At 53.1% G+C, this 12,813-nt stretch overlaps 2 protein-coding genes across 4 annotated transcripts in view; one reads left to right on the top strand and one right to left on the bottom strand.

Annotated features, from left to right (window-relative positions):
- The window catches only part of EYA3 (EYA transcriptional coactivator and phosphatase 3), an 88,766-nt gene extending 85,504 nt beyond the window's left edge, over window positions 1-3,262 (top strand). For 2 of the 3 annotated variants that reach the window (XM_074305626.1, XM_074305625.1), the window contains exon 18: window positions 25-374. In XM_074305626.1, coding sequence (XP_074161727.1) covers window positions 25-105 — 81 coding nt within the window. In that variant the 3' untranslated portion in view covers window positions 106-374. Of the gene's footprint in view, window positions 1-24 lie in introns of all 3 variants that reach the window. The other variant, XM_074305627.1, reaches the window with a different exon arrangement.
- A 1,253-nt stretch (window positions 3,263-4,515) lies between these two features.
- Window positions 4,516-12,604, bottom strand: XKR8 (XK related 8). Its single transcript, XM_074305630.1, has 3 exons — window positions 12,213-12,604; window positions 8,624-8,820; window positions 4,516-5,712 (listed from the first exon to the last, which is right to left on the bottom strand). Exons 1-3 carry the CDS (start codon window positions 12,503-12,505, stop codon window positions 5,021-5,023), a joined length of 1,182 nt encoding a protein of 393 aa, XP_074161731.1. The 5' UTR covers window positions 12,506-12,604; the 3' UTR covers window positions 4,516-5,020.
- Between the last annotated feature and the right edge of the window lie 209 nt (window positions 12,605-12,813).

Raw genomic sequence — 12,813 nt, forward strand, 5'->3', positions numbered from 1 at the left:
TAAGACATCCCCCATCTCTTTCAGCACAACATGCCTTTCTGGCGGATCACAAACCACGGAGACCTTGTGTCACTCCACCAAGCCCTGGAACTGGATTTCCTGTAAGGATGGGAGCTGAGGTGCCAGCCCCATGAGCCCTTCTCCTCCCCACGGGGGCACTCTTCTTTCCTCGGAACGAGATGTGCGAGCCCAGCTGGAGCCCAGAGCAGGCCGGGACAGTTTGTTTTCTCCAGGAGGGGCATCCATCCCAGGGCGCACACCCTGGTAGCGAAGCAGGCGACGGATGGAGAGAACGGCAGTCTCACCTTAGCTACAGTGATTTAATTCTTCTCCTTTTGTTTTCTTTAAAAAAGAAAAAAAAAATCCCTGAGGCAGAGTTGTGCTCAAATGTAGTGTGTGATGAGAAAACACAGTGCTATTAACTTGTGGTCTATAGGTTAGAAGCAGAAAACTCTTGTGACCTCTCTCCGTCCTTTGTAGTCTATTCAGCTATTGAATTTATTCCCGGTGAATGGATGTGTTATTTTTATAGGTCAGGGTCTGGTCTCTGAAGCAGATTTTCTCTTTGTCCCTTCTTTAGTAAGCCAAAAGTTGGGGAACAGGAAGATAGATTTTCTTGGAAAACATGTCTTCTCTGATCTCCATTACTCGTGCCAGTAGCTTTTCCTTGGCCCCTTTCTGTTCTCCACCTTGAGGTTGGGGCTCACTCCCCTCCTCCCCAGCTGTCCTAAACCATCTCTCATTTGGGCTTGCCCCCTCTTGCTGAGGTCACCCTTGGCTTTACTAATGTGTGAACTCAGTATAGGGACTGGTCCTTAAAGAGCTGTAGGGGGGAGGCACCCAAGCCTCTGCACTACAGAGCACCCCCCACAAGTGACCTTCTGTCATGTGATGCCTGTTCTAAAAACATTTTCTCTATCCCTGAGCCTCCCTTGCCAAACCCAGGAGAAATAGCCCTGATTCCTATCTGCCCCCTTCCACGGCGTCTGCCCAATTCCCACATCTGCCAGGCATCTGGATACTGGACCAGGCCGGAGCCGCCCAGGAGAAGGCCCTGTACCTCTTTGCACATGTCCCATCTCAGTGGTGCCCTGGGCCTGCTCTTCTCCCTCTCTCCCAGTCTTTGTTGCTGCCTCCTCGGGCTGGACCACCAGCTTCCTCTTGGCAGCCCCTCTTCTGCCAACAGCCATGGGGACGTAGTTCAGGCTCCTTCTTCCGGTATAGATAGCGCTGCTGGGCCCGGGCACTGAGCTAGGCCCTTGGACCTGAAGCAGGGTTAGCCCCGACTTCTGAGGGCTGGTGTTTGCTCTCCTTGGCTGAGCTGCAAGAATGCCAGGCTTTGGGCTGTTGCTGGGACCTGATTTTCCACTGGCTCCCAGTTAGATGGCATCTTTGGGGCTCCCTCTGCCAGGCTGGAGATCCTGGGGAATACCTGATAGAAGAAAAACGGCTCAGTCTGCCTCCTGGCCTGTAGCCTCCTGACCTCCGACCAGACAGGAGACTGGCTGGGGGCTTCAGAAGGCTCTACCTTTGTTCTGGAGGGCTGCACTCTGCCAGCCTAAAGGGAGGGGCCCAACCCTGCCTGAAGCAGGAGCCAAAAGCAGAGGAGACACTGTCCTAGGATGAAACAGAACCTGGATCTTAATGCCCTAAGAAGCCGTCCCCTCCGTGTCTCAGAATTGGCAAAAGGCTCTCGTTCCGATGCACCTTGACATGCAGAGCCTCCCTTCTCTCTGGTTCCAAGCTTCTCTTGCACCCTACCCCCAAGGATGCCGTGCTGTGGACTGGGCAAGAATGGTAGAGGGATCCACCCTCCACCTTCCAACACCTGTCACCCTGTAGAGAGTTCTCTGCTCCTGTGACGCAGGGAGCCTAGAGCCCTGAGAGTCGTGTATCCCCTCCTTCCTCCCCCCCTTACAGGGGCTGAGTCCATTCCTGGCCAATAGCAGGGTGTGGGTTATTCCAAGGTGAACCTTGCCCAGGGAGGAAGCCCTCCCACCTAGATGGCAACTGGTCCGTACCAGTCCCCTTGGCCCCCTGCCCCAAAGGGGAAGCCTGGAGGAGTCTGTCCCTACTTTATCACTTTGCAGTGTTCTCCCTACTCAGCACACACACATCCCATGTCTCCAAGAGGAATCTTTATAATGGAGAGATCTGTATGTTGGGCTGGGCCCAGGAATGCCCTGAATCCTTTAGTTGCTAATAGTCTAATGGAACATGCCCCAAACCCTTTGTATTTGAGACAATCCCCCATGGAATTAGCCAAGTGAATGACACTTCCACCAGATTGGTTCCTGTAAGATGGGTCCAAAAACTCCCCCTGGTGATCCGGAGCCATTAGGAGACCCCAGGCTCATAGTGTAGCTTCACTCTAGAATGTAAAACTGACCGTGCCTTAGCGTCACCACGTCCAGAGTACTGACAGGGCAGTCCATATGTCCGTGAGATGGAGTGACACCTCCCCCCCGCCCAGCCCATACGCCTGCTTAGGTCCCCTCCACAATGTGCAGATCTGCTTTGATTTGGTTTTTTTCCCTGCGTCCTCTGCTGAGAGGTCAGTACAGAGGGCAGCCATCCTCGCTCCAGGTAGTGTTCTCCAGGTCTGCTTCCATGGAAGTGTAGGTTGGTGGCAGATTGCATTTGAAGGGAAATGCTGGTGGCTGCCGGGCTCTTCCCAGCCAGAGTGACTGTGGGTGCTGCCAGAGCCCAGGAGAGCTATGGGCTGCAGACCATGCATTAGTGTGACTGCCCCCCCCCCTCCTGGGAGCTGTGCTGGGCAGAAGGCCGCAGCGGGCCCTGCGAGGGGCAATCTCACTTTGCAGAACTTCCCAGCCCCAGAGACGGATTTCATTTCTCACCATTCCTTGTTCTGTTATTCGTTCAGAAACTGAAGCATTCAAACTGTAGAAACCAGATTTGAATCCCAGGAGGTCTCAGGCCACAGGAAACAAATTGTCATGTCCCGACCCTGGGTGATCTCGGTAGCAATGGTCCAGTCCTCCCTTTGTTCTCTCTTGGAAGACTGGAAAGCAGAACTTGGTTAGTCCCTAATGCACTGACAGGAACTATCTCCCTTAAGGACTGATTCTGCTCAAAACTGGATTTTCCCTCTGGACTTGAGATGCCTCAAAGCAGGAATACACATTGGATTTGGAATATTTATGTGACCGAGGGCATTCGTGGCTGTAGATTCCTTGACCATAATGTTATATGTAATGGGAACTATCTTATAAACTTGAAAAAAATAAAGTTTTTATTTTCTATACAATTGGCTTCCGGCCCATCTTCTAAAGGGACACAAACGACTGACTGCCGGGCTCAGCCAGGCCAGAAGTCAATCATTTTGGTCCTTCCCAGATGCTGCCCATGGGAAGGGCCAGAGGGAGCTTCTGCCTCCCAGCCCTCCCCTGAGTGCTCCAAGCAGAAGACCACTCCCCAGTGTGGCCTCACTTAGTCCTCAGGCCACTAAGACTGGGTCACATCTCTTTCCGGCAGGGCAAGAACTTGCCCCAATTGGCCAGCAAAAAGGAGACCCAAGGGCTCCTGACACACAGCTAATTAATGGTGGGACCACAAGCACTGATTAATGGGGGATTTGTGGAGTAATTAGAGGAAAGTTTAAAATCCAGCAAGACTCCTCCCCAAAGGATGGCTGGGAATAGGAAGCTCTACTGAGGGCAAGAGCCAGAGGGAAAGTCCATCCAGGGTGAGACTTGGTTTCTCATTGTGGCTCTTCTGTTTCCGGCTCGGTATGACCTCCAATATGGCCATTTTCCTCTCTACACCCATTTCCTGTTTTTGTTTTTAAAGAAAAAGGGAATGGACTGGATGATTTCTAAAATTCCCTAGCAGGAACTAGTTGCTACAGCAGGAGTCCTGGACTCTCAGGCCCTTGAAAAGGCCATCTGTCCCTAACATGCAAGGGCTGCTGCTGGTTCTTTTGGGGTGAGAGGCTTCTTGAGGCAAGCAGAGCCCCGCCTTTCTAGGAGAGCCGGAGGCCCTTTCTCTAGACAAGATGCCAGATTGCTGTCTTCAAAGAATGATACATTGGTCTGTAGAGCCAGTGGTCTTCCCAGGCTGGACAAACTCCTGGAGGGAACAGTGTTAGGGCCTGGGGACCAGAGCAGAGGGGTCCCCAAATGGCAGTGACAAAAGGCTCTCTGCTGAGGGAATGTGGGTGCCAAACCAGCCACTGCCTCTGTGGGTGAAGGTGACAGCGGTCACCTCTGTGGCCCATCTGCAGCAGGGGCCGTGGCAGCACCCAGGCCGGACTTCCTCTTTTAGGCCTCAATTCTGCGGGATGGGATGCAGGCCTGGGGTGCCAGAGCCAGGTGTCCGGCCCAGCCGGGAGACTGTCTCCCACACCCCAAAACAGCCTCTGTGGCCTGCTCCCCGGTGGAGAGGACTACGCTACGTGTTTCTGCCTGCCGGCGTCTGTCCCAGATCGGTGTCCGGAAGGTCAGAGCCCGCAGCTGAGGGTTGCCTCGGACTGGTCTGATACAAAGAAGCAGGGCCAATTTCAGAAGTTTTAATAAAACCACAACACTGAACAACAGACTCTCCCGAACACAAGTAACATCTCTTCCCTCCCACCCGGGCAGAAGGGACAAAGAACAAGCGTCTCCTTCCTCACAAACAATCCTCCAGGAAGGAGGAGCGCAGCACGTTGGTCGTGGTGAGAGGCTCACAGGCACTTGGATTGACACTGATGGTTGGCCCTTCCCGGTTCCAGTAGGAGGAGGCATGGCCAGCCATGGGCACTGCCCAGGCACACCCTCCCCCGCTCCAGAAGCTTGGCCAGGAACACCACTGACTATGGGAGGTGCTGACCTAAGAGCGGGGGGAGGGGACACCAGGAGGACCGTCTTCCCCTCATCTGCCTTCCCGAGTCCCACGGCCCTAGAGGCCTCAGACACTTCTCCCATCTCCAAGGAGAAGCCAGAGGCCACCTTCAGGAAGGCCCCCTGGCCAGGCCTGCCCCGTGCCCCTTCCCACCTTCCCAGACTGGGCCCGTCCCGGCTCAGTGGACGCCGTTCACTTCCTCACTCTTGGCCGGGGCAGCCCTGGGGAAGAAGCACTGAGCGAGTTTGGCCATCCTCCTGTTCTGGTGCCAGTCCTGGAGGGCGAAGCTGCGGCTCCCGTCACCCTCATCCAAGGCCACCACTGGGCGGCTGGGGTGCAGCCACTGGTAGTAGGCGCCACGCAGCCCCAGGCCCAGCAGGAAGGACAGCGCGGCCCCGGGGAGCAGCCCCGACAGCAGGGAAGGGCTGGGGAGCGGGACGTTGTGGGCCAGCCAGGTGCCGCCCAGGAAGGCGCTGTCCGTCACCAGGAAGCCAAAGTGGATGACACCGCGGCTCAGGGTGCTCCCTTCTGACACGTTGAACCAGGAGAAGTAGAGGATGACGGCCACGGTGCCCCGGAACAGCCACTCGGACGCGGCGCCCGCCATGAAGTCTGTGTTCTGCAGCCACACCCAGAGCAGCAGGACCCCCCAGAGGGTCAGGAAGTGGAGGGCGATGTACTTGGGCCAGACGGTGGAGAAGAGGGCCAGCGCCACGATCCGGGGCCACAGCAGCAGCAGGTTCCAGAGGAAATAGACGGCAGAAGGGAGGTAGCCCGGGGAAGGCTTGCTGGGGAGGCAGCTCCGGAGGGCCCGGTAATAATCCAGCAGGGCCCACGCGATGCAGACAAAGGAGGTACCGATGCCCAGCCCTGCAAAGCATAAAGGCGCCCTGAGTCTCGCGGCGCCCCCAGAGGGCACGGCCCACGTCTCAGCACCGGCCTCTGCCCGGAGAGCCTCGAAATGAGACCGGCCCGTTCCCAAGAGAGTCCTGCCCTGCACTGGCTGTGCCCACTCAGCCAAGGAAATTTTCCACAGACCTGTCCCCTGGGGACTGTGACCCTGTGAGGGCCAAAGCAGGATCATTTCGAGGTGAAGGGTCTACCTCAGTCCCAGCTTTCCTAGGCCTACCTTGGGGCTGGAAGGAAGATGAGGCAGGAGGTCTGGGACAGGGCAGAGGGCCTCCTCAAGGTTCTTCCACACAACTAAATGACACATTTTTTTTCATGGTGTCCATGAACCAAAATAACGACCTCAAAATGTGCAGTATTCCTCTGCCCTGAGAGCTGGCTGCAGGCTGCCCAGTTTGGGAACCTTGGCTCTGGACACTCTTGTCCCTTCCTACTCCAGACCCTGACCTAGTGCTGCAACTTCAACAAGAGAGAAGGGCTTTCCTGAGCGCAGGGCCTCTTTCCAAGGAGCAGCCAACCCCTTTGGGCTTTTGGAGACAAATGTTTATTATTTACTGGGACCAAAAATTCTGCCGTCTGCAGGAAAAACCTCAGTGTGCCTGGTAGGCTGGTAACCCTGGTAGGCCTAGGCCCTGGCGGACCCGAGGATGTGCCAGTGAGCCTGATAGGCCAGACCTGGATTTTCTCACAACCCTGGTAGGCCCAGGCCCTCGAGCCCCTGGGGGTATGCTGGTGAGCCCAGGCTCATCATGTTCCTCTCTGCCCAGCCCATGCTCTCTTTAGCTTCCCAGACACTTGTTGACCCATTTTAAAGGTCAAGCCTATGAATACAGCCCAGATGTCTGGGCTCCCACGGCCCTAGGTCTGCCCCACAGAGCCCATCCAGCCTGGCAGGTCTGGGTCACCTTCACACCATGAACACTCACTTCTCATCGTTTCTGTAGAATTATGTTTGTAGAAATTATCCCTGAGGGTTATGGATCCACCTCCTGACCTCACCAGCTTACCTCAGTGAGCATTTATTAGGCTCCTACTATGTGCAAAATCCTGGGGACACAAAGCCTACCAGTCACTGCTGTCAAGGAGCTCACAGTCTAATTAATGCATGAGAAACATGCAAACAACACAGACAAGGAAAATTTCACCACGATTGGGGGTCTCAGGGGAAGGTACTGAGATTAAGGAGGACGAAGAATGGCTTCCTGCAGAAGGCTGAATTTTAACAGGACTTGTGGGTGGGCATTCCAGGCATGGGGCCCAGCAGGGAAAATGCCCGAGGTGGGAAATGGAAGGAAGGAGCAGTGAGGACAAGGAGGGGAAGGAGGGCAAAGGTCTAAGGCCTTAAATGTCAAAAGGAGCAGTTCTTTCTCGAGGCACTGGGGAGCCATGAAGCTTTGCTGAGGAGCAGAGTGACATGGTCAGGCCTGTCTGTGCTTGAACAAGAGTGCTGGCGGGAGGAGGGGCTGAGGCCGTTTTCTTCTATTGGGATGTTGTAGGGACATCTGAGTCTCCCCAAGGAAGCCAGGGTCATTTGCTTTCCTCCCAAACCATCCCTCTCCTGAACTTCCGGACTTTGGTCCTTCCTATTGCCCGTGTTTGCCCCAGCATCATCCCTGTTCCTCCCTCTCCCCACACAGCCACTCAGTTGTCAAATCACTCCCCCTTGTCTTCCCATCTCTGCCCATTTCTTCCCTGCCTGTCCGCTCTCCTCACACGGATGGCCTGAGCCTTGGCCATCTTTTCTAGCATCCAGTGGTCCTCCTGCCTCAGGTTTTTCCCTACACTAAGCCATCCTCCAGAGCCCAGCTCCTGACTCTAAGCCTTTGCCCAGACTGTGCCACATGATCTAAATGGTACACCCTCCCCTAGGAGGAATCGCATTCTGGTTATCTTCAAAGCTCAGCTCAGATCATACATTTCACTGACAGCGTTCTTGATCTACCCAGCTAAAAAACTAAAAACTACTGTTTTTTATTCTGTGTACAGGGTATTCTAAAAGTCTTAGTGCAACTTTAAGCTATTAAATGCAGTAAGACTTGAGACACTCCTATATCTTTAATATATATATATATATTTTATATATGTATATGTGTGTGTATGTATATTATGTATATGTATACTAAGTATATATACACATACAGTGTGTATATATATATATATATGTATATATATATATACACATTCACATATACACAGTATACATAGATACAATATGAATGTGTACACACAGTGTGTATGACTATGTATAGACACAAATATGTATATGTTTTGTGTTTCCTTCAGCAGAATGTAAACTTTCAGAGAGTAGGGGCTGTTTGCTTTCTATCTTTATAGAGCAGCACAGAGGAACTACTTCTCTTTCCCTTCCCACAATATGGGTCCTTGAACCCCAACATTTCACAAATGCCCTTCTTCAAGGCCCCCATTCTTGGCAGGGAGTATTTAGCTATGGGGAACAAGGGGGCTTTTGCTTCATCCTTACCATAGGAAACGGGCTTATCCAAGATCACGCAAGGAGCAAAATCTCCACTACCTGGGAAACCCAGATTCTGGCTGCTGCTGCCACACAGGATCAGACCTTTGCCCCCCATCCAAGTCCACTAATCATGCTCGCCTGGAATCCAACCTCCCAATCCCTTCCAAGCCCAAATTTGGACAGGATGTATCCTTTCTAACCTGAGGCCCTGAGATCTTCATCTACCTAAAAGAGACAAAATCCCCTTGGCCTCCAAGGGGAAAAGCCAAAACACTAGGATCCTTTGGGACATTTTCTCCAGTCCTGAAACATGCACCTGCCGCCTCCTGGGCCTGGGGCTGCCTCCCTCCTACACCCCACACCCCCAGCCCCGGAGGGTTCTGGGTCAGCACTCACACTGATAGTATTCCACTTTGCCCGTGCACAGGGTGACGTGGAGCACCAGGATTAGCTGCGGTGTGGCCTCCAGGAAGGTCTCGAAGAGCCGCAACATACTGATGTCCATGGAAATGAAGTTGGCATAGTCCAGGTCAATCTCAGCCGGCTCCTCCTGCCTCCACAGGGCAAATCCCACTTTCAGGGCCTGGACACACCTGGCAGGGCACCCACAGGGCCAGAATTAGTCCCGTCTTTCCCGAGCAAAAGCCCCCTCATTCCAGCACCCAAATACACCATGGGAGGAGGCTTGGGGTTACAGACCCCAGCTGCATGGCCTGATCCAGGTTGATAACCCCCTTTCAGCCCACTTTGTATCATTCTCTGCTTGAGGACCCTAGGATCTGAGTCTACGCTAAGGGCTTCACCTACTTTGGATTTCACCAATCCTATAGCAATAATTGACTCACGTTGAGCTTGCAGTTCACCAAAACCCGGACCTTTTCCAAATGAAGTGCTATTTTGCTTTGTATTTCCCATCTTGTATATGTGGGGTTGATTTACTAAGCCCAAATGTGTCAGGTTCCACTTTTGTCCCTTTTAAATTTCATCTCATTAAGTTTGGTCTCAGATTCTAACCTGCCAGAATTCAGCAGTCATTTAGTAAGTGCCTACTATGTACATGGCACCAGGGATAGAAAGACAAAACCTGGGAGGTCCCAAATCTGTCTTTTGTCCCAGCTTTGTACTGTCTGCAGATTTGACAAGGATACCATCTGTGTCTTTAGTCAAGTTACTGATAAAAATGGCATCACAAGCTAAGCAGTCAGCCAACAGTTATTAGGGGCTCCCCATGTGCCAGGCACTGTGCTAAGTGCCAGGGGTACAAATACACAAATTCTGGCCCGCTCCTTCCAAGTGGACACCGAATCATCCAAGCAGCTCCCAAACTACAGAACTGTTTCAGTTTAGGCCACATCACTGCACCTCCTCCACAGGAACAGTACGACACAGTACAATGGGAAAATGCTCTATCTACAGCACTCCCCAGCCCCCATTAAGAAAAATGAGGTGCCTTCTAAATAAGGCCATGCTGGCTCACTGGACCAAGCCCTTCACTAAGCATCCCTCTAACAGGAAGTTCTGTGGACAGGAACAAAGGTTAAGGCCACGGGACTACAGCTTGTCCAACAGGAAGCAGTTTTTGGACCTGGTCACCTGAACTTATCCAGTCCTTATGACTTTGAGTGCTTCTGTCTTGTCCTTTCCAGGCAAAAATGGTTCTCTTTGGCAGAGAAAACAGAACAATACAGTTTGGCAGGGGGGTGGAACACAGACCTTGGGGTCAGAAAGACCTAGATTCCAATTCTGCCTTCCATATTAAGATTGAAGATCTGGAGCTGGAAGGCCCTTTAGGGGTCAGCAGGTCCAACTATCTCCCTTTACAGATCATACAGTCATCGGTTCTAGCCACTAAGTCTCCACCCCTTCTGCAGACTATCTGGACTAATTTTCTACCCCTGTCATAGAGGCAGTCTCCAAGAGGGGATAGACCTTGTTTTTTTTTTGCTTACGTACCCAGTGGTTTAGCAGTGCCCGGCGCACAGTATGAGTTTAATAACTTTGTCTAGTCTAAAAGGAAGGGGAAGAGAATGACCTCTAAGGTCCCTTCATCTGTAATTCTAGGATGCTCTGCTACCTGCCTTCACTCTGGCAGTCTGCACACCTATCACACCTTTGTCCTACTACTGGAGCTCAAAATTGGGTTACATAAAATATAGGTTTGAAAAAAAAATCTATTGAGTTAAATACCAAAGTTTTTTTTGTAATCCTTAACTTCCGTCCCCAGCCTTGATTTACCCTGAGTTTTGGTGGTTTTTCCAGGCCTATTTTGAAAACAAAAGAAAGGTAACCCATCATCAAAGCCATGGGAAGGAGACAGAGCAAATGGGCAGCTCCTTACTTTGGTTTTGTTAACATTTATGCACATGTTTTCAGTCAAAAAGGCAAAGGTTTGAATTTCAACAGAGGCCTACACTCATGAAGCGGGGAGGGCTCTTCAATTCAAAACCAACAAGTATTTATTAAGAGCCTTTTGTGTACTGGGCCCTTCACAAGGATCTACCACTCCTGAGTCCTATCTGAGACATGGGACAGGTATTACAACCCTATTTCTGAGGTAAAGAAACTGAAACCTCTGAGAAGATTTGCCCTCCATCACAGAACAAATGAAGAGAACAGGACCTTGAACCTGTTGTTTAAAATTATGAGAACTTTCAAAAAATGTGTCCATCTACTCCAGGGGCTGAAGAAGTGAATTTGAGTAAAAGTCCACAAATAAAACGTTCTGGTCCCTGGCAACATCACAGACGAGAGAGACTGTCACTTTTTTTGTTTTAATTCCACCATCTTTGCTCCCAAGGGCACTTGATGACTGCACTGAGCTGGAAGAATGACATTTCTCTAGTCTTACAGACCTCACCCAGTAACAAACGGAAGGCTGAGAATGCCTAGGCTTGGCAGCCAGTCACTGCCCACTCCTGGAAACAATGTCTAAGCCACAAGCAATGGGTCACTGGACACTCACAAAGTCCCTCCTCCGACTACCTCTTGCAAAGTGGTGGATGAGGATCCCAGAGGGCTGTTCCAGCTTTAACATGCCATGACCGTCATAACTGGCATTTCTATAGTGAGAGGCAGCTTGGGAGAGTGGAGCAAGACAACTGACCTTACAGTTCTGGCCGACAGGTGCTGGTTGGGGAGGAACGTGGGCAAGCCCTCTTACTTCTGAGGGGACTGGGAGAAAATAGATGACTGACAGAGAGACAGGAAGGCGGCCCGACATTTCTTCAGGTCTCCACTTCTCTGCCTCCCTTCCTCCCGCATCCCAAGCTCTTCCCAGAGGGAAACTAGCTTCCGCTAGCATTTTAATTCCTAGGGCTTAAATACTTTATCTAATCTAAGCTAAAGACTTAGATCGCTTAACACTTCCTGGCTGCGTGACCCTGGGCAAGTCACTTAACCCCAACAGCTTTAGCAAAAAAAAAAAAAAAAAAAGGATAGACAGAGTTCAGAGCTGGGGGATGGGGGCAGCTTACCAGGGTTAGGACAGAGGCGCCTCTGGCACATATCAGTCCCAGCTCTGGACTGGAGCCGGTAGTAGTGGTGGTTATGGTTAGTGGTAGTAGGAAGTTGTAGTGGAGGGAATAGTGGCAGTAGGAGTAGTGGTAAATAAGGAGTTGTAATAGTAGTAGTGGTAGTGGTAGTAGTAAGTAGTAGTAACGGCGGTAGCAATACTAAGAGTTTCAGTGGCGGGCAGCTGGGCAGGGCAATGGGCAGTGCTAAACCTGAAGTCAGGAAGTCCCGAGTTCAAATCCAGCCTCCGACAGTTTGTGGCTGTGTGACCCTGGGAAAGTCCGCCTCGGTCTCCTCCATGTGGAGTGGGGATCCTAACAGCGGCTACTCTGGGTTATTGAGCACATGTGGGCGCTCGGTCAGGGCCCGTGCCCTCTCCTCGCCCGCCCAGACGGGACAAGGGCCCAGTGTCACAGCCTCCCCCCGGCGTCACGTGACAGAAGGAACCTGAGGCTGGGCAGCGGCGGGGACTTGCCTATGCAGGTAGCCCAGGTGCAGGAGGTGCAGCAGCGCCAGGCGGCGGCCCCGGGGCAGGCCCGGGTGCAGGTCGGCGGGGTCTCCGCGGTACCAGGCCCAGCTGAAGAGCTGCAGGACGGCCGAGGCGAGGCCCAGCGTGGCCAGCTGCAGCGCGGCCCACAGCAGGCGGCCCTGCCGCGCGTACTGGCCCGCGGCCCACACGTCGGCGCCCAGGTCCAGCACGAAGGCGCCCGTGCCGAGCGCCGTCAGCAGCAGGTCGCGGAGCCGGCAGGCCCGGGGGGGCCCAGGCATGGCCCCGCTTCCTCCCGCCTCCGCCGGCCCGCTCCGGCTCCGGGTACTGGCCGCGGGCCGGCGGGTCCGTGAGGGGGGCAGGAATGGGGGCAGGGAAGTCCCGCCCCGTCCATTCCGTCCCCTCCTATCCCCGCGACGCCCCGCCCCGTACATCCCTTGCCCCTCCTCTCCTTTATGTAGTCCTTTCCCTTCCTCTTCCCCCTCCCTCCCCGCCCATCGCCTCTAGGGAGTGGGTCGAGGTCCGAAATAAGTCACCCCTCCCCCATGGGACGGAGCCCTAGGGAGCTTCTCCCAGGCCCTCCCCTCCC

Source organism: Sminthopsis crassicaudata, chromosome 3 (assembly GCF_048593235.1).
Source record: "Sminthopsis crassicaudata isolate SCR6 chromosome 3, ASM4859323v1, whole genome shotgun sequence".
Taxonomy (NCBI): Eukaryota; Metazoa; Chordata; class Mammalia; order Dasyuromorphia; family Dasyuridae; genus Sminthopsis; species Sminthopsis crassicaudata.